The sequence below is a fragment of the Astyanax mexicanus genome, chromosome 5 (genome assembly GCF_023375975.1).
Source record: "Astyanax mexicanus isolate ESR-SI-001 chromosome 5, AstMex3_surface, whole genome shotgun sequence".
Classification (NCBI taxonomy): Eukaryota; Metazoa; Chordata; class Actinopteri; order Characiformes; family Acestrorhamphidae; genus Astyanax; species Astyanax mexicanus.
Genome location: NC_064412.1, coordinates 9,577,281 through 9,599,440, shown reverse-complemented (window position 1 = coordinate 9,599,440; position 22,160 = coordinate 9,577,281). Strand labels below are relative to the sequence as shown.

Here is a 22,160-nt window from a genome sequence, read left to right as displayed (position 1 = left end):
ATCAAGTTAACATTAATAATGGGGACATAATTTTAATATTATCTGCATATTATTTAAATAATTCACACAAATTCCAGTGTGTTTAGTGGGGACCTTGCAAAAACAATAAATGCATTACAAATAAATCTAAATCAGGTTTAATCTACAGCAAATTATAAGATCCTGAAATAAACAAAAACATGTTGAATTTTAGCTTAGCTTAAATGTTCATAAATGATGTATAGAGATTTAGCATGTGTCCAGCAATAATACAACACAACCAGATTCAAAGATAGAGAAATAAATATGATTAAATAAAATTCTAATTGGTTATTAAAAGTGGGAATTGGTATTTTTTTACTCCTAGCCTCCATCTACAGCTGATAAGTGCCCTGGACTGAGGGAGTAGAGTAATATTACAGGATTTTACATGAATATGAGACAACTTTATATTTCTTGTTACAGTGTTTGTACCATCACTATGATACAGTTAGGTAAAACACATAATTGGGTAAATCAAAAAACATTTGTTTCCATTTGCATAAAAGTTCAAAGAATAGTGGAATTTTCCATATATTTGCAAACTCATATAGTCAATCCAACCTTCAAACACTTTAAGTTCCCACTGTTAGAGCTTTTATTTTCTTTTTTTTTCCAGATACAAGCATTTGTTTTTATATTTTTATCCACAGTCAATCACCCAGCAACAGGTTTAAGCACTTTCACTATCACAACTCAATGAAATCCAGTTGTTATGAGTTATGTAAAGCTGAACTCAAATTAACATCAATTAACACTGTATATATATAAAACATATACATACAACAGAACAACCACCAATGTGGTATATTTTGCTGAAGCATGAACAGGAACAAAAATGGTCCTACCTGAAAGTCTTTACATTTTTTTCTGGAATTTCCTCTTGTGTGACATAATGCGATTATGGACATAAAATTTTACATTCTGCCATTCCCTGTTTTTAAGGGCTTCTGGTTCAGCTCTTATGCACTTTTCGCAGTCAGCTTTTCCAGGAACAATGCAAGATGTAATGAAGCGCTTCATGTGCTTTTCCACTGCCTGCACCTCTGTCTGCTGCCATGGAGTCTTCTTTTGCAAAGGTTTACCTTAAAGTAGTCAGAAAAACACGTGTTATAAAAAAAAAAAAAAAAAAAAAAAATCCAGTTCTGCATCTTATATCAATATGTGCAAGCATCTACAGTATAGTAGGGGTGAAACGATTACTCGAGTAAATCGAGTAACTCGATTCACAAAATTGATCGATTAATTTTCTGTGCCTCGAGTAATCGTTTATTTAATTAATAAACTCAGCGCGCGGTATTTTCGCGACTTTTATTTTGACAACGCGCTCAGCGTTACGTCACCCTGCCCGGGAACAAGGAGACGGAGGTTTGAGCAGCGGCAAAAATGGAAGCGACGAGAGAAAACAGCGATTTTAAAGGAATAAAAGCATTTTATGTTCGAACTGTGACCTGTACTCGGTGCAGTGCCAAAACAGTGCGTTTTAATGCTGCACCATCTGAGCCGAGGACACCCGAGACGGGAGGACGCAGAGAGAGCAGGTAAATATAACTTATAATAAATCAATGAGATTAACGTTAATGTGAATTAATAACAAAACGACAGCGCTTTGGAGTGTGAATTAATAGAAGCACTGTCTATAATGTGTGGTTAGTTTATTAGAACAGAGACAAGTTCATACGTGCTTTATGTAAACAGTAAACACAGCGCTGTGGAGTTCTGAATATAAACAATAACAATGTTAAAAGTTAGCTAAACTGAAGTTACTTTGGCTGGAAATTAAATGCTTGATTTCTTCATCTAAGAGTACATTTGGCCAGTGAGACAAAAAAGTATGAACACTGTTGTTTATAAGGAAGTGTGTCTCTTATTTATTGGGTAAAATATTGATTACCACTAGTGTCTAATATGCCCCAATGTGATAGGTGTCAATCTTAATAAATGCACGGCCATGACTTTATTATTAGAGTTATTAGTCTTAGTGATGTAATTAGACCCAAATAGTCCAACATATAAATAAAGAAAAAAGCAACATTTGTAATACTTGTGTGTCACAATTATTGCACAGGTCCTGATATATTTTGGAGAAGCGGCTTGGTGGTAAAAGAATGCAGCACACTGATCCAACACTGGCAGAACTGACAACGTCTCAGAAGCTAAGATGCACAACACAAAGACGATGTTTATGCCTTTTTTATTGATTTATACACTATATTTGTTATTTACAAGAAATCCAAATGTGAAAGTAATGTAATTAAATTTATTTTTTTTATTGTGGTATTTATTTATTTATTGTGTTTTATTTATTTGTATTTGCAATTTGGAAATGTTGTGAATTTAAAATATAACTTATCTAAAAAAGGAAACCAATTGGTCATTCATTATTGAGTAAAATTCCTTTTTAATTGCTCTTTAACAAAAAAAAGTTTTATCCGATTACTCGATTAATCGAATCGATTTTTCAGTAGAGTACCCGATTACAAAAAGAATCGATAGCTGCAGCCCTACAGTATAGTACATGCTATTTGCACTGGGTACAGAAACAGCTTTATTTCATGCATCCTTAATCCCTAGTTTAACTTTTTTTTGTGCAGTCAGGTTGATTCAAAATTAATCTCATTCATAACTTTTTGCTAAGAAAGTATTTAAAACTGTAAAAAAAAATGTAAAAAAAAACCTTTGAGAGGTAGAAACAGAGATAGACAAGACGTCTTAGTAGGAGCATTTCCATTAAAAAATGTGAAGGACTTAAGAACACCAGTGAGGCTAACCAGCAAAAACATAATTTTTTGTACAGAGCATAAAGAGTCAACTATGGAGCAATGGAAAAAGGTCATGTGAAGGTCTGATAAGTAAAGATTTACCCTGTTCCAAAGTGAGGGTTCATTAGTGTAAAAAGAGAGACAGCTGAAGTGATTCATCCATCATGCCTTATTTTCTATTTTCAAAGTTAACAGCGAAGCACTAATGCAAGTCGCTCTGGATGATGATGCCCGCTAACTGTGGTATAGAACTCACCTTTGGATGAAGGATTTTTAGTACTGACTTCTGATGATGGTTTGTACCTCTTGGAGGGTGGTGGTGGTGGTGGTGGAGGCATTTCTTCCCTCTCTGCAGGAGGAAGTGTCTCTTCTGCCAATAGTTCTATAAAAAAAAAAAACTTAAAAAATATAACATTTTCAGAAACATTTAATCTTCACATACACAAAGCTGAATATAAGAAAAATAAAATCCTCTGTTTATTGTCTAAGTTTACCCCCTTTCAAAGAACAGTCTAATTTTTATGGTTGGCTTATTTTAACTGAGACAAATGTATTAAAATGGTCTGGTGCTGTAAGAGAGAACCAGTATTTACGGCAGTTACTAACTGATACTCATCACAGCACACTACCATCAGTTCACTGCATTAAAGCAGAGCTGAAAACAGCAGAAAACTATAGAATACTATAGCCTGGCAATATCAGTTTGTGATGATGTAAACCACAGGAGGTGAAATTAGATAAGTGGTTAGGAAGTGGAAAGGACTTGTATTGAAGAACTTTGGGTTTGGTGGATTTTGAGTAATTTATTTAGGTCTATTCTCATTTGTAGTATGTAAATGTAGCCCCCTTAGGTTAGTGGTAGGTATTGCAGGTTAGATTTGCCCAGTCATGTTCTTTTCCTTCATTCCCAAGATGGCAGTTTAGTGGAAAGATGTGTGAAGACACAATCTGATTAATATCTTATGTTTAGTTCGCCATCCACTGATTTTTGTGTTCTGTGTGCGTCCAAGGACATGTAAGTAAATGACTAATGTCATTATTTCTAGTTAGATGTATTTTGGTGCAGTTTGATGATGGTTGGTAATTGTAATTATGATGACTAGCCAACCACATGGCAATGCTAATTAGGTATATTTTCTGCTCTTTCTGTTTGTAGAACCTCACACACACACACACATACCACACTCCTAATGATCCAACTGCACCAGTGTGCAAGTATATGTAAAACCTTCTTTTATGGCGAATAAATATCCAAGAATTTGACAGAGAGCATTTTGACTGATGCCTCACAGCGGTCACCACTCCCACAACGAGTTTGATATAATTATTGGAACCCCTCATTACAGGACTGTTAGTAGGGATGGGCAATATGGAAAAAAATCTTATCACGATATGGCTTTTCCATACCAGCCGATATCGATTTGTATCACAATATAAATCAAATCACTTTCTTTTACACTTAACGGTTTCTTTTTACTCATAAGTGAGAGAATAAGGAAGTTATGGCTAAGCTCACTAGCAGCTCAGAGTCTTGTGGACAGACACAGGGATGTCCACATCTTACCAGGTGGGCACAAGGTGCTCAGACAGCTTTTAAATTAATTTTAAAAGTCATTATACATCCACACAGGTCCAGAGTTTAGTCTTAGCCTTTTGACTAAAATGTATAATAGTTTTAGTTACATTTTAGTCTATCGGATATTATTAGTTTTACTCACATTTTAGTCTAGTTTTAGTCTAATACATTTTGGTCATATAAAAAGTATGTATTACATATGTTTTACTGTTTTTCTATTTTATATTTGTTGTTATTTTGAGATTATTTACTGCTAATGTTTATTAAAACAATAGCCTTTAAGTTTTGTTGCATTTAAATTATGCTACATTTAAATATTTTAAAGTAAGTGAGCTGTAATGAAGGAGGGAGGAATAAAGTCAAGTTTCTAAAATGAAACACTTCTCCTGCAGTACAGATTTATACTAACATTACTGGCTTTCAGTAGACTAGACTACATTACTTAACAAGTGTATTTAAAACTCATCCAGTTTAGTAACAGCAATATTTATCTCTTTTCAAATACAGCTACACAGATTATATAATCTTCTTTATTTAGTAAAATATCCAGAACAACAGACTCTCTATCTGTTAAAAACTAAAAACACAGAGACAGAGGAGAATTCTGCTCTCAGGGTTTTCTAACAGAAACAGTAAGGGGTTAGGAAAAAATGGAAAGTGCTTCTTTTCTGTGCGTTTATATACTAACCCATCACTCGCGCTGAAGTTAACGTTAATTTACACGGAAAGTGGATTAACACGGCTAACGTGTGTTACCCATTAGTTTATTTATCAGACAAGCTAACTTAACCTAGCAGCAAACAGCGTTACCTGCCTTCAGAAATCTGAACAAGCTCAGCTCTCTAAATATCTTGGTGAGGAGACTCCATACTACATATTTAGAACTGAGTTTTCCACTGTAGAGCAGCTAAACTTATAAATGGTGTTTATCCAGTAAATGAGAGAGCAGCCGCTGTTTGGATCAGCTGTGTGAGGTTCAGAGTGAGAGGCTCGCGGGTGGGGGGAGGGGGAGTCCTGAGCATGCAGTTCAGAGCGCTGCCTGATCACGTGCTGCGCCTGTTCGCAGCGCTACTTAAAGGGGAAATAGAGAAAGTTTATCCTATCGCCCCGGCTTATTATAGTTATCGCGATATACATTTTCCTCGATAACTATCGTTATTGTTTTATCGACCAGAACTAACTGCTAGGGCATTTTGTTCCATTCAGGTTGTAATTTTTGCCTCAAAGATGCTGGTAAGGTAAATGTCTGAATTAAAGTTAAATTTCTTTTTTCTTCAAATTATAACATACTGTGGGAAACCCAGCATTTGTACAGTAACTTACTAACAATACACACCATCAGGAGTGGATGAGCAGATTTCCTCCTGTATGCTTCCATCTTCCTCATCACTGGCCTGAACCTTTTCTGTAAAAGTCATACAAAAAGTACATGATTAAACAAAAAGGAATATACAGAACCAGGGCAGAATAACAAAAAAATACATTAAAAAAAATTATATATATATATATATATATATATATACACATACATACATACATACCATCAGGATCTATGCCAATTTCATCCAAATTCTTGCCCTGAAACTCAGCTAATCGTCCTTTCTCGAGAGCCACAAGAACTTTGCTGATCTTGGCAAGTTGCAGGGTCTTTTCTGGGAGTCGATAGAACTCACGATGGATTCTTATGTCATGTCCCAGGAAGTTGGCTAGTTGGTCCATCTCTGTGTCTGTCATGTTTAGCACCGTTGAAAGGGTTGCAGCATGCTTTCTCAGCCTGGTTGAGGTCAGTGACTCTGGACACTTCGCACCACATGCCTTCGCGAAGCCACGAATGCAGTCTGAACCTCTGAAATGTGTTGCCGCTTCCGGTCTTGCAAACATGTAACTGTTATCTTTTAGAACTCCACAAGCCTCTCTTTGTTTAACAAGGAGTTCTAAAGCAGACATCATTTTTGGAGTCAACAGAATTGGAACTGGGCGACCACGTTTTCCTCTGATGATGATCCTAGAGAAGTGTCTGCAGAGTTTTTTTTCCACTTCAGAGAGCGCCCAGTCCACATCCTCGTGTGGATCGGTAGTGTCTCTAGATAAATATGCTGATAACGGCATGCTTGCCACCTCTCCTTCCCTGCGTCGGTTAAAAAGAATGATCTGGGTCAGACACACTTTTGCCAGTTCCATCCAGGCCTTTGTACATGGACTTTCTGTGAGTGAATTGTACCACTCATCTTGCACTTGACTAAGATATGCATGCAGTTTTTGGACATCTTCGGTAAAGGGCATTAGGGTGGGCACATTCCACTTTGCTTCCCTGATGTTCCTTAAGGCTGCAGATGAAATCATCTCATTCCACTTCTCCCGATGAACTTCTTGAAACTCACTGGCATTCTTCACAAGCTCCTTGTTATCTGTGATTAAACCCTGAGCTTTTAAGAGTTTGCTTACTTTAACTAGGACATTTCCAAGCTTGTTTGCTAGTGATGGAACAGAGAACTTGTTTGTTTCATTGTTGAACCCACATGTGATTCTAACAGCTTCAACAGTCTCCATGTAGTTTTGTGGATTTATCAGATCTTCCATTTTTTTCAAGCTGGTGACTCTCCTGGCACTGCACATGAGCCGTCCCATTTCTCGCATCTTCTCTCGCACATACTGTTGGTTTTTGGCTGACAGCCCACCTTTATTTAGCAAGTGTTGCCCAACGTCAATAATGGCCTGGTCAGTCTTTATTATATCAGTGACTGGGTCAGGATTCATGGCGCTGATTACTTTCCACAGCTGTTTGCTAATGTGTGAAGGCACAGGTCCTGTGTATGTACACATGGACTGAACACGGTTCTTTCCTGGTTTGGGGACGACTGATCCAGGTTTGAATTGACAGCTACGCATATGTCGCCACAGAACCTTTCTTGTAAATAGTCCTTGACAGTATGCACAGTGCATGAAGTCATTTCCCTGCTCATCTTTAGGTGGTCGCTTAAAGGGTACTAACTTCCCCTTTCCTGATTCCATGACAGTAGCATTGTGAATGTAATTTCCTTTGTTACGAATATAATCCAGCTGTTTCTTTCTCTCACTGGAACCTTTTGAAAAGCTTAGCGCTTTAGCAACATCAGATTCATTTTTATGTGCACCTTGAAGATGCCTTGCCATCTTAGCAAAAGGTTTAAGGCAATATACGCAGTAATGTCTCTTGTCGTACACTCTCTTCCCACCTCGTTTTTTGCATGCACTAACAACCACGCTGTTACTTATGCTTTGACTTGAACAAGGTTCTTCTTCTGTTTCAGTGTTTTCAGATGTAAGGTGGTGCCTTTCAAAAACCAATTTGTCTGAAGTTGTGGTGTCACAGACAGGTGATCTATCTGATCCAGAGTCACTTGGCAAATCAAGAGACTGACGTTTCCTTGAGTTTTGTTTAAGGCTACTACTACTGTCACTATCGCTGTCGCTAGTTGTATCTGGAATGTAATCATCTGAACTCTCTGGAGTAGAATCATACAGTTCATCAGAATTGTCCAGATCAGCATTTTCCATCTAAGAAAACAAAACACAAAACTAATTAGGACTAAATTAATAATTCATAGTTGAATAAGTAACAAAGTGACTTCATTTTAATCATTTTACTACTCAGGGTTTTTTTATACATTTAAAGTTTTATAGTTTATGATTTTTTGCTGGTATTTTATAATAATATTTATAAATAATTAATGAATTTTAAAACCTACAAACAATGAAATTCAGAAATTGACAATCAATTGAGAGCTTACTATGATGCTTTTAGTGCGTCTTAGTCTTGGTAACGTCTCATTTTCATTTTCAGACTCAGTCACAATCTGTAAATAAAACCAACATTTTTTTTTATAATTATACTTTTGCAAATAAACAATAATAATAACATAATAGTACAACCCAAACACAAAAAGTTGGGAAAGTATACAGAATGCAATAGCCATGCCTTTCTAATGTGTGCACCAAATAGTTTTGCACCATCTTGCCTCAGACCCCAAAGAAGTAGACACCACTACTGGACAAGCTTAACATAAGGCTTCTGTTTTGCACAGTAAGTTTAAACAGGCATTTGTAAAAAGTAACTTGACTGTATTAAAAAACAAAATTTGTCAAGTTGACCAGATGCAACATGAAATAAAAAACACTAAATGTATAGGCAGTGTGCCTCCAGAACCAAAGGTGAGAAACAATAATCTAAATCAAAGACTTATAAAATAAACACTGAAAGCTACTTTGTGACATTTTTTCTAAAAAGCATTATATAAAAAAAACTTAATTTAACCCAGTGAGCTGAATTAAATCTAAAGTGAAGAAAATGAACTTACCTGTTCAGGAGAATAGTCTGGACCAGGAGAGACACTAGTCTGAGCCTGAGATGGTTGAGGAAGATCAGAATCACCCACCACAGCATGGGAAGTAGCACTGGTCGTCTGTAATCACATTTTATGAAGACAACTTTAACAATATGAAACCACTAAAATACAAATATGTTATTATTAAATTGATATTTCATACTGCCCATCCCATTTCAATTACTAATAACACAGAGTATATAAAACATGCTCTGTGGGAACGTTACACACACTCTAACCGTTCCTTGTGGGGACGGTTCCTTGCACGGACTGTTATGACCAATTTTACACTTATATTTCACTCTAAAACCGACTAAAGGTGTGTTGTGGGGACGCCGTGATTACCCAGAAAAACTATAAAGAGAGAGAGAGTAGAACTAAATCTAAAGTGAAGAAAATGAACTTACCTGTTCAGGAGAATAGTCTGGACCAGGAGAGACACTAGTCTGAGCCTGAGATGGTTGAGGAAGATCAGAATCACCCACCACAGCATGGGAAGTAGCACTGGTCGTCTGTAATCACATTTTATGAAGACAACTTTAACAATATGAAACCACTAAAATACAAATATGTTATTATTAAATTGATATTTCATACTGCCCATCCCATTTCAATTACTAATAACACAGAGTATATAAAACATGCTCTGTGGGAACGTTACACACACTCTAACCGTTCCTTGTGGGGACGGTTCCTTGCACGGACTGTTATGACCAATTTTACACTTATATTTCACTCTAAAACCGACTAAAGGTGTGTTGAGGGGACACCGTGATTACCCAGAAAACTATAAAGAGAGAGAGAGTAGAACTAAATCTAAAGTGAAGAAAATGAACTTACCTGTTCAGGAGAATAGTCTGGACCAGGAGAGTCACTAGTCTGAGCCTGAGATGGTTGAGGAAGATCAGAATCACCCACCACAGCATGGGAAGTAGCACTGGTCGTCTGTAATCACATTTTAAAAAAGACTAAATTTACAATATGAAACCACTAAAATACAAATATAATATTATTTAATTGATATTTCATACTGCCCATCCCATTTCAATTACTAATAACACAGAGTATATAAAACATGCTCTGTGGGAACGTTACACACACTCTAACCGTTCCTTGTGGGGACGGTTCCTTGCACGGACTGTTATGACTAATTTTACACTTATATTTCACTCTAAAACCGACTAAAGGTGTGTTGAGGGGACACCGTGATTACCCAGAAAACTATAAAGAGAAAGAGTAGAACTAAATCTAAAGTGACTTCCTGTCGGCGGCGTGAGTAGTCGCAGCGGCCACTCCGAGAACACGGTGCTTTTTTGGTTTTTTTTGTTGTAACTAATCCGATCTGAACTCGCAACCACGCAAGAGTTCGCCATAAGAACAACTGGCACCCACATTTACGACCGACAGATCCACCTAAACCTGCAAAATCAACCAAAAACTGGACTAACAGATGGTCTACGAGCAGAGCTACGCGCGAGAGGCCTGCTAAGATCCGTGGCGTTTCCTGAGCCTGCTAGCCGGAAGAGGGCTCCCCGAAAGCGGTGCACGAGGAGCCGGAACTGCGGTAAGAGAGCCGGAGTCCACACAAAGCTAATGGCAAACTCCAACTGGCTTGCCATCCATCCTCCTCTCCAACATCTGCTCCTTGGGGAATAAACTAGACTATCTCCGGCTCCAGCGGAAAACCCAGCGTGAGTTCAGGAACTGCTGTGTGTTTGTTTTCACAGAGACGTGGTTAACAGCTGCCTTCCCGGACTCCACCATAGAGGTGAGCGGCATGCTATGCCTCCGCTCGGATCGCGACGCCGGCCTCTCCAGCAAGGTCCGCAGAGGTGGGGTGTGTGTTTACATCAACACAGTATGATGTAACAACGCTGCGCTGATCTCCAGCCCCTACTCGCCGCTGGTGGAGTTTGCTGTAGTCAGAGCCAGGCCATTCTACCTGCCCAGAGAGCTTAGCAGCGTGTACATAATAGCAGTGTATGTAGCACCCAGTGCTAATGCTAATGCTCTGCAAGAACTGTACACTGTTATCTCCTGTAACTCCAGAACTCGACTTATCACTGTAACTCCTGTATCACTGTAACTCCAGAACTCGACTTATCACTGTAACTCCTGTATCACTGTAACTCCAGAACTCGACTTATCACTGTAACTCCTGTATCACTGTAACTCCAGAACTCGACGGACTGTTTATTGTTGCTGGTGATTTCAATCATATCTCTGTGATGCTCATCCCAGCATACAAACAGCTCATCAGACATGCCAAATCGGAGAAGAAGCAAGTAACAACCTGGCCTCCAGGAGCCATCTGTGCTCTTCAGGACTGTTTTGAGCACACTGACTGGGACATGTTCAGAGAAGCTGCTACTTCTGATGACTCCATCAACCTGGAGGAGTACACAGACTCAGTGACTGGCTACATCAGCAAATGCATTGAGGATGTTACTGTCTCCAAAACCATCACAACCCGCCCCAACCAGAAGCCGTGGATGACTGCAGAGGTGCGTGTGCTGCTGAGATCCCGAGACAAGGCCTTTAAGTCAGGGGACAGGGCTGGCCTCCGAACAGCTAGAGCCAAGCTCTCCCGGGGGATCAGAGAGGCAAAGCGCACCTACGCAAAGAAAATCCACGCCCACTTCCAGGACACTACTGACACTCGGCGCATGTGGCAGGGCATCCAGACCATCACCAACTACAAGTCACCTCCACCTGCTTGTAACAGTGATGCCTCCCTTCCAGATGCACGGAACTACTTCGATGCAAAGTTCGAACACAGAACTACACGACAGCAAGGAAGATCACACCTCCTCCAAACGACCAGGTACTGTGCCTGTCCTCAGCTGATGTGCGGAGAACTCTACTCAGAGTCAACCCACGGAAAGCCCCAGGACCAGACAGCATACCTGGCAGAGTGCTCAGAGGATGTGCAGAACAACTCACGGTGTTCTCCAGGACATTTTCAACATCTCTCTGAGCACCGCGTGTGTGCCAACATGCTTCAAGACGTCCACCATCGTCCCTATGCCAAAGAAGTCTCGAGTGTCTCAATTACTACCGTCCCATTGCACTTACTCCCATCATCATGAAGTACTTAGAGAAGCTGGTCATGAGGCACATCAAACACCAGCTCCCCTCCACACTGGACCCTCTGCAGTTTGCGTATCGTCCAAACAGATCAACAGACGATGCCATCTCTACTGCGCTCCACCTGGCTCTCACCCACCTGGACAACAAAGACTGCTATGTTCGAATGCTGTTCATTGACTTCAGTTCAGCATTCACACCCTCATCCCTCAGCATCTGATCGGAAAACTGAGCTTGCTGGGCCTGAACTCCTCCCTCTGTAACTGGGTTTTGGACTTCCTGACTGAGAGACCACAATCAGTCAGGATTGGAAACAACACCTCCAGCACCACCATACTGAGCACCGGTGCCCCCCAGGGCTGTGTGCTCAGTCCACTTCTGTTCACTCTGCTGACTCATGACTGTACTGCAAAATACAGCTCAAACCACATCAAGTTCGCTGATGACACAACTGTGGTTGGCCTCATCAGCAAGAACGATGAGTCAGCATACAGAGAGGAGATCTACACCACAAGCTGCATCCGCAAAGCCACCAGCATTGTGGACGACCCCACCCATCCCTCACACGAACACTTCGCTCTGATGCCGTCCGGCAGAAGATACAGGAGCATCCGAGCCTCCACTAACAGACTCTACAACAGCTTCATCCACCAGGCAGTCAGACTCCTCAACACACAGAGACAGAACTGAACCCCACCCCACCTACCACACACAAAGACTGAACTTCACTCACACACACACTCAGCACACAGAGACTGAAATGTCTTTATCCCTATCAGCCACTCTCAAAAACTATAAACTCTCTACCTCAGTAACTGCTGTGATTATATATGTTCTATATGTTACAGTATGTTACACATCTCTGCACCTTATCCTCACTTTACACTTTATTATACCATATCGGTACTGCACTGTCCTGTCTATTATATTGTCTCGTTTTTTTTATTTATTGTTAATACAAACTACTTCCGGCGCCGACGCGAGTGGCTGTCTGTTCCAGAAGCTCCGTCTCTTTGTGTGTTTTTCTGAGTTTTTTTACGTTTATTTATCGTCTCTGTGCTACTACACACGTCTAGTGTGCATCTTATTTATATCCTAAGGATATTTTTGGTGTAAATATGCGGGGCAGCGAGGAATACCGTGTTTATTCCCGGGAAGAACTGCTAGCCCTCCGACCCGCGGGACGTGGGGGCATTGTCCACACAATACCGGATGATCTGAGAAGGAGGTACCGAGGTTGCAGGGCCGGCGCTATGCTAAAGGCTAAGCTAAAGGCTAAGAAGTCGGAGCAGCGCTGGAGGTACAAACCCTCAGTTCCGTCGGTGGTTATGGGGAATGTTAACTCACTGACCAACAAAACCGACGAGCTAGCGTGTCTGGTGAAGAATCAGAAGCTCTACAGGGAGTGTAGCGTGCTGTGTTTCACCGAGACCTGGCTCACCCCCGACACGCCGGATGCTAACGTGCAGCTACCCGGCTTTTCTTCAGTGAGGGCGGATCGGGACCCGGTGCTTTGCGGGAAGCGGAAAGGTGGAGGAATCGCGCTGTTTATTAACAACAGATGGTGCAACCCTGGACATGTGTACGTGAAGGAGGTGATCTGCTGTCGGGATATTGAACTGTTAGCGGTGAGTCTCCGACCTTATTACATGCCGCGGGAGCTCTCTCACGCGATCCTCGTGTGTGTTTACATCCAGCCGAGAGCGGACGTGCAGGCGGCGTGTGACGTCATCCACTCCACCGTCGCAGCGCTGCAGACACAGCACCCTGACGCCTTCTATGTGATCACTGATGACTTTAATCACGTAACGCTGGACTCTACCCTGCCTGCCTTTTTCCAGTTTGTGGACTGTCCCACCAGGAAAAACAGGACCATAGACTTGCTGTATGCTAATGTGAGGGATGCATACAGGGCTATTCCACTACCACCGCTGGGGAAATCAGATCACAATCTGGTGTTCCTGCAGCCTCAGTACAAACCACTGGTACTGAGGCAGCCCACTACCACACGCTCATTCAGAGTCTGGTCTCCTGAAGCAGAAGAAGCCCTAAGGGACTGCTATGAAACCACTGACTGGAGCGTGCTGCTGCACCCACATGGTGAGGACATTGAGGGGGTGACTCACTGTGTTACGGACTACTTGAATTTCTGTATGGATGTTGCTGTTCCCACAAAGACTGTACGCTGCTTTCCAAACAACAAACCCTGGATTACCAGCTCCGTCAAGGACCTCCTCAACCAAAAGAAGAGGGCGTTCAAAGACGGAAACTTGGTAGAGCTGAAGCGCGTACAGGGGGAACTCAAGGTACGTCTTAAAGAGGCCAAGGAGTCTTACAGGAAGAAGGTGGAAAGAAAGCTGCAAGACAACAACATGAAGGAAGTCTGGGGTGCAATGAAAACCATCACTGGGTGCAAGAACAACAACGGCAACCCAGTAGATGGCGGTGTGGACAGAGCAAACCAGTTCAACAACTTTTACAACAGGTTTGACTGTCCTGCTCCTGCTGCCCCCTCCTCCTACCCTCCTGCAGCATCACCAACATCTTCTCCATCTCTACCATCATCACCACCATCTCCATCACCTTCAACTCCAACTCCACCATCTTCATCACCACCACCATTACCCTCACCTCCATCTTCATCAACATCATCACCGTCATCATCATCACCATCAGCACAATCACCCTCACCTCCACCATCTTCATCAGCACCATCATCACCCTCACCTCCACCATCTTCATCATCACCACCATCAACACTATCAACTGGCAGACAAATCATCTCCTCCAGTCCACCAACCTTTACTGCTGACCAGGTCAGGAGACAGCTGAGGAGACTTCACCCCAGGAAGGCAGCTGGCCCGGACAGAGTGTGCCCCAGAATGCTCAAGGCATGTGCTGTTCAACTGGGTGAGCCCCTCCAACATGTTTTTAACCTGAGTCTGCGTATAGGGAGAGTTCCTGCCACGTGGAAGACAACCTGTCTCATTCCTGTTCCCAAGAAGGCACACCCGAAGGAGCTGAATGACTACAGGCCTGTTGCTTTGACATCTCATGTGATGAAGACCATGGAGCGACTGCTGCTGGACCAACTCAGACCTCAGGTCCACCATGCTGAGGACCCACTGCAGTTTGCGTACCGGGAAAAGGTGGGAGTGGAAGATGCCATCCTCTATCTCCTGCACAGAGCTCACTCTCATCTGGACAAGGGGGGAGGTGCTGTGAGGGTCATGTTCTTCGACTTCTCCAGTGCCTTCAACACCATCCAGCCCCTACTACTGAGAGACAAGCTGATGGAGATGGAGGTGGATATGCACCTGGTCACCTGGATCACTGACTACCTTACTGGGAGACCACAACATGTCAGGATCAGGGACTGCTCCTCTGATACAGTGATCAGCAGCACAGGAGCACCACAGGGGACTGTTCTCTCTCCAGTCCTGTTCACACTGTACAGATCAGACTTCAAATACCACTCGGAGTCATGCCACATGCAGAAGTTCTCTGACGACACTGCAATTGTGGGGTGTGTGCGTAATGATGATGAGAGGGAGTACAGAAGCCGGGTTGAGGAATTTGTGATGTGGTGCAAGATGAACCATCTGCAGCTGAACATCTCCAAAACCAAGGAGATGTGCATAGACTTCAGGAGGTCCAGGCCCTCTGCTCAGCAGCCAATCTCCATCGAGGGGGTCGACGTGGAGGTGGTCAAATCCTACAAATACCTTGGTGTGCACCTGGACGACAGGCTGGACTGGTCAGTGAACACTGACTCCCTCTACAGGAAGGCTCAGAGCAGACTGTACTTCCTCAGAAGGCTCAGGGCTTTCAACATCTGCCAGAAACTCCTCCTGATGTTCTACCAGTCTGTGGTAGCCAGCGTCCTCTTTTACACTGTTGTGTGTTGGGGAGGCAGCATCAGCAAGAGGGATGCTGGACGACTGGACAGGCTGGTGAGGAAAGCTGGTTCTGTGCTGGGATTAGAGCTGGAGTCCTTAACACCACTGGCAGAGAGGAGAGCCCTCAGCAAGCTGCTGAACATCATGGACAATGTTCACCACCCTCTGCACAGCACCATCACCAGGCAGAGGAGCTCATTCAGCGGCAGACTGCTGTCCCAGTCCTGCTCCACAGACAGACTCCGAAAGTCTTTTTTCCTCAGGCCATAAGACTGTTCAACTCCTCTCAGCACAGCAAACTAAAGACTCTGTGAAACTTTTTCATTCCGGCCACTCTGGCCACACCATGGACACACCCCCAGCTATGGACACACTCTCAGACTTGCTGATGCCTAGAACACTTTTTATAGTTCTACCATATTTTGCACTAGTAGTTCATTCACTAGTTAATTCATCTACTGTTTACGTATCTTTTGCACTGTTTACGTATCTTTTGCACTGCTTAATTTATTTTAAATTATTATATAACTGTGTATTTGCACTTTCTGTTTGGCTGACATCAGTTATCCTCACATTATGCACATCAACTGGTGTTCACTGTCTATTGTGTTCAACTGCACTACCTCCATTCTCCATCTCCATTACACACACACACACGAAGACTGTACATTTACACTGTATATTCTATTTCTTATTTGATTGTATTTATATGTATCTTTATATTTTATATTTTATCTTTTTTAACTTTGTGTATTGTGTAACCTGCTGCTGGATGCCAAGAATTTCCCCCCGGGGATCAATAAAGTATCTATCTATCTATCTATCTATCTATCTAATAGTGTAATAGTTTTATGTTGCACTGTCGTCACTCCTGCACTTTATGTTGTCTATTGCTTCTTGTTCCATGTTGCACCATGGTTCCAGAGGAATGTAATTTCACTACACTGTGTACCTGTACTCAGTTGTAATGACAATAAAAGCCTCTTCACTTGACTTAATGAAAATGAACTTACCTGTTCAGGAGAATAGTCTGGACCAGGAGAGTCACTAGTCTGAGCCTGAGATGGTTGAGGAAGATCAGAATCACCCACCACAGCATGGGAAGTAGCACTGGTCGTCTGTAATCACATTTAAAAAAAGACTAAATTTACAATATGAAACAACTAAAATACAAATATAACATTATTTAATTGATATTTCATACTGCCCATCCCATTTCAATTACTAATAACACAGAGTATATAAAACATGCTCTGTGGGAACGTTACACACACTCTAACCGTTCCTTGTGGGGACGGTTCCTTGCACGGACTGTTATGACCAATTTTACACTTATATTTCACTCTAAAACCGACTAAAGGTGTGTTGTGGGGACGCCGTGATTACCCAGAAAAACTATAAAGAGAGAGAGAGTAGAACTAAATCTAAAGTGAAGAAAATGAACTTACCTGTTCAGGAGAATAGTCTGGACCAGGAGAGTCACTAGTCTGAGCCTGAGATGGTTGAGGAAGATCAGAATCACCCACCACAGCATGGGAAGTAGCACTGGTCGTCTGTAATCACATTTTATGAAGACAACTTTAACAATATGAAACCACTAAAATACAAATATGTTATTATTAAATTGATATTTCATGCTGCCCATCCCATTTCAATTACTAATAACACAGAGTATATAAAACATGCTCTGTGGGAACGTTACACACACTCTAACCGTTCCTTGTGGGGACGGTTCCTTGCACGGACTGTTATGACCAATTTTACACTTATATTTCACTCTAAAACCGACTAAAGGTGTGTTGTGGGGACGCCGTGATTACCCAGAAAAACTATAAAGAGAGAGAGAGTAGAACTAAATCTAAAGTGAAGAAAATGAACTTACCTGTTCAGGAGAATAGTCTGGACCAGGAGAGACACTAGTCTGAGCCTGAGATGGTTGAGGAAGATCAGAATCACCCACCACAGCATGGGAAGTAGCACTGGTCGTCTGTAATCACATTTTATAAAGACAATGCAAACATATAAAACCATAAAGACATCATGAACAATACTTAATACATTCTGAATCACAGCATTACGTATACTGCATACTTTGCAACATACTTGTGTTCTCCATGGGTAGTCATCACCCCCATAGTCATAGACAATTTCTTCTCCTTCTTTAATGTCATTCAGGGCAAACAAACAAAGGTGTGGTTTTCCATCCACATCAATTTTTTTCATTTTACAGTTTGGGTGTCTGTGGTCATCGTTAACGAGCCGCCCAAATGATCCATCTTCTCTTGAGGCATCAATACTTAAACACAAAAAGAGAAATACAAATTTCACAATAACAAAAATAATAACTTCATTTGATTAAATACAATAAATAAATTCTGCTAAAAAGTCAAAAACTCATGCTGCATGACTTTACCATCTAGACCAATTTGATTTGGCTAATCAATTATTATGGCCAAGCTGGCTGACCGGGCATAAGCAATCAATTAAACCAGCATTATCAGCATAACCAAGTTCATCCACCACTATTAGTAGCATGACCACTGTGGTCAGCCATCAAGACCATACAACTCAACCCCTGTGACCAATCGGGTTGCATAATCATCATTATCAAGTGGGTATTCAGCTTGACCATCTTGACAACATTGACAGGACCAGTTTAAACCAACCATAACTAGCCCGATTTAAGCCACATGGTATATTATAGTTTTGGAGCAAACAGAAGCCTTACCACCATAGTTTCCCTTTCCACTTGAAGTCAAACATAAATACAGTACATGATGGGTGGTAAATGTTTCTTCTTCTCTGGGATTCTGCTTCATTTATCATATCTCCTCGATATTCAACAAGAAAATCTCCTTTGCAAATAGAACTCTTTGCAAATACTCCACGTCCTGTAAAAGACAGCAAAAACATTTTAACCAGGATAAACTACATTTACTTGAACAGACATTCAGCTCATGATAGATGGCAATTAGACCAACAAAGAAAGAAAGAGGGAACCATATTAAGATAAGCTCTATTTTAACTGAGTCTTCTCATGGATCATCAGGCTGCGTGTAAATGTATGACATTAATGACTAAAAAACTTCAGACGCCTTCTTACCTTTTACTGCATTAATGTACTTCACCTCCAACTTGCTTGTTTTGTCTGTTTTTGAAACCACATGTTCTATGGCATCCCTAAGAGGACTGATCCGTGGTGGCATTTTAAACTGCAAGAATATTAAACAAAAAAATTACTTGCCCTGTGATTAATTACTGTCTGATGTATTAAAGTTGTCAGTTGTATGATTTTTAACTAACTCTTATGGTTAGATATTTTAAAATAAAATTCATTTCTTAGGTTCAGGAGAGGTGGCTGTTTCAGCAGTAGTAAAGTGTGGGGGAACTGCGGCTGAACAGCCACCCCTCCCCCACCATCTACTACTGCTGATACAACCTGACTCTTACATTAATAAACATAAAAATACATACATACACAAACATAATGAATGATTTGCTCATATGCTGCATTTCAAACAGCTATAAATCCCTGTATGCAGTTATATACAATTCTTAAGCAGTTATACATCCATATACAGAGTCATATTCAATCTTTAACCACATATGCATCACTATGCACCATGCTGTACATCTTCATGCACAATGTTATACAATCCTTTACCAGTTAAACATCCTTAACTCCTGCTATACACTACTATACATATTTATACAACCTTTAATCAGATATACATCCCTTTACAGCATTACACAAAATCCTAAACCAACTATACACCCCTACACACCATTATACACAATACTTAACTAGCTATACACTACTATACACAATTACATAGAAACCATAATTAGCTATGCATCCATACACACCACTACATAGAACCCTTAACCAGCTATTCACTGCTTTACACTATTTCATACAACCTTTAACCAGCTATACACTACTATACAGAATTACACAGAACCCCCTAATCAGCTATACATCCTTACACACTGTTACATAGAACCCTTAACCAGCTATACCCTACTATACACATTTACACAGAACCTTAAACCAGCTATACACTACTATACACATTTACACAGAACCTTAAACCAGCTATACACTACTATACACATTTACACAGAACCTTAAACCAGCTATACTTAACCAGCTATACGCTACTATACACCATTACATAGAACCCTTAACCAGCTATACACTACTATACACTTTACATAGAACCCTTAACCAGCTACACCCTACTATACACATTTACACAGAACCTTAAACCAGCTATACACTACTATACACATTTACACAGAACCTTAAACCAGCTATACACTACTATACACATTTACACAGAACCTTAAACCAGCTATACTTAACCAGCTATACGCTACTATACACCATTACATAGAACCCTTAACCAGCTATACACTACTATACACTTTACATAGAACCCTTAACCAGCTATACGCTACTATACACCATTACATAGAACCCTTAACCAGCTATACACTACTATACACCATTACATAGAACCCTTAACCAGCTATACACTACTATACACTTTACATAGAACCCTTAACCAGCTATACGCTACTATACACCTTTACATAGAACCCTTAACCAGCTATACACTACTATACACCTTTACATAGAACCCTTAACCAGCTATACACTACTATACACCTTTACATAGAACCCTTAACCAGCTATACCCTACTATACACCTTTACATAGAACCCTTAACCAGCTATACACTACTATACACTTTACATAGAACCCTTAACCAGCTATACGCTACTATACACCATTACATAGAACCCTTAACCAGCTATACACTACTATACACCATTACATAGAACCCTTAACCAGCTATACACTACTATACACCTTTACATAGAACCCTTAACCAGCTATACCCTACTATACACCTTTACATAGAACCCTTAACCAGCTATACACTACTATACACTTTACATAGAACCCTTAACCAGCTATACGCTACTATACACCATTACATAGAACCCTTAACCAGCTATACCCTACTATACACCTTTACATAGAACCCTTAACCAGCTATACACTACTATACACCTTTACATAGAACCCTTAACCAGCTATACCCTACTATACACCTTTACATAGAACCCTTAACCAGCTATACGCTACTATACACCATTACATAGAACCCTTAACCAGCTATACACTACTATACACCATTACATAGAACCCTTAACCAGCTATACACTACTATACACCTTTACATAGAACCCTTAACCAGCTATACCCTACTATACACCTTTACATAGAACCCTTAACCAGCTATACACTACTATACACTTTACATAGAACCCTTAACCAGCTATACGCTACTATACACCATTACATAGAACCCTTAACCAGCTATACACTACTATACACCTTTACATAGAACCCTTAACCAGCTATACGCTACTATACACCTTTACATAGAACCCTTAACCAGCTATACGCTACTATACGTATTTACACAGAACTTTAAACCAGCTATACACTACTATACACCATCATATACGATCTGTAACCAGTTACATATCTTTATATATTTTTAAAAAATCATGCATTCCTAAATAACAAAATATATTATATATATTCTTATCACTATTATACAATATGTAACCCACTGTTATACACCCTATACACCATAATATATAATTCTTAACCTATTTTAACACCCTTATGCATGAGTCTACACCATTAATCAGATATACATCCACGTTTACAATAATATAGGAATTATAACACCATTAACCAAAATTATCTACTCATTCTGTCACACTAACAAAACAAAGAAATTAAGGGTGCCTGAGCAGCACTGTGAAATACAGTCAGCAAATATCTACCTTTTTTACCCTGCTGAGACTAACTTAACCTGTCAGCTAGCTAAATTTAGGTAGGAAGGTTAGCTAACACTAGCTAGCTTATGTGAGCAGTCTGCAGCCAGTCTAGCATTTGTCACTAGACATTTAAAAGCTTGTTTTTATTCTTAAACTTAAATATTACAAAAAAACACTAACTTCAGAAACTAGCTCTCATCTGCTCACCACACTCTCCAACTCTCCTCTGAACGGCAAAATGGCTTACAGCGATTAACAAGCTCCCTTCCCCCAACACTCGACTGCCGTTCCAGCAGCCGCCCTCCCCCCTCTACTTGCCGTTCCAGCAGCCGCCCTCCCCCCTCTACTTGCCGTTTCACCAGCCGCTCTCCCCCCTCTACTTGCCGTTTCAGCAGCCGCTCTCCCCCCTCTACTTGCCGTTCCAGCAGCCGCTCTCCCCCCTCTACTTGCCGTTTCAGCAGCCGCCCTGTGCTGTTCCAGCAAGCAATCAAGGCCCCTCCCTCTGCTGCTGCTGCTGCTGTTGTTGGAATAGCCAACCCCTCTAACAGTGCAAACAGCCACCACCCCTCCCCCACACTGTAACTACTGCTGC

General features: G+C 41.0%; 1 protein-coding gene and 1 long non-coding RNA gene across 2 annotated transcripts; both read right to left on the bottom strand.

Annotated features, from left to right (window-relative positions):
- Positions 1-592: 592 nt before the first annotated feature.
- On the bottom strand, positions 593-8,214 carry LOC125802264 (uncharacterized). Its single transcript, XM_049479749.1, has 5 exons — positions 8,127-8,214; positions 5,898-7,893; positions 5,693-5,761; positions 3,037-3,162; positions 593-1,103 (listed from the first exon to the last, which is right to left on the bottom strand). The coding sequence occupies exons 2-5, from the start codon at positions 7,891-7,893 to the stop codon at positions 877-879; spliced, it is 2,418 nt and encodes an 805-aa protein (XP_049335706.1). The 5' UTR covers positions 8,127-8,214; the 3' UTR covers positions 593-876.
- A 9,426-nt stretch (positions 8,215-17,640) lies between these two features.
- LOC125802265 (uncharacterized) lies at positions 17,641-21,869 on the bottom strand. The gene is made up of 4 exons (XR_007439290.1): positions 21,749-21,869; positions 18,810-18,918; positions 18,435-18,597; positions 17,641-18,002 (listed from the first exon to the last, which is right to left on the bottom strand). It is a non-coding gene; the product is annotated as an uncharacterized LOC125802265 (long non-coding RNA).
- Between the last annotated feature and the right edge of the window lie 291 nt (positions 21,870-22,160).

Coding starts and splice junctions, on each gene's coding strand:
- LOC125802264 (XM_049479749.1), bottom strand. CDS start 7,893: ATGGAAAATGCTGATCTGGACAATTCTGATGAACTGTATGATTCTACT. Junction 3,163..5,692: donor CTGCTCATCCACTCCTGATG/GTGTGTATTGTT, acceptor TTTTTTTTATAG/AACTATTGGCAGAAGAGACA. Junction 1,104..3,036: donor TAAAAATCCTTCATCCAAAG/GTGAGTTCTATA, acceptor GACTACTTTAAG/GTAAACCTTTGCAAAAGAAG.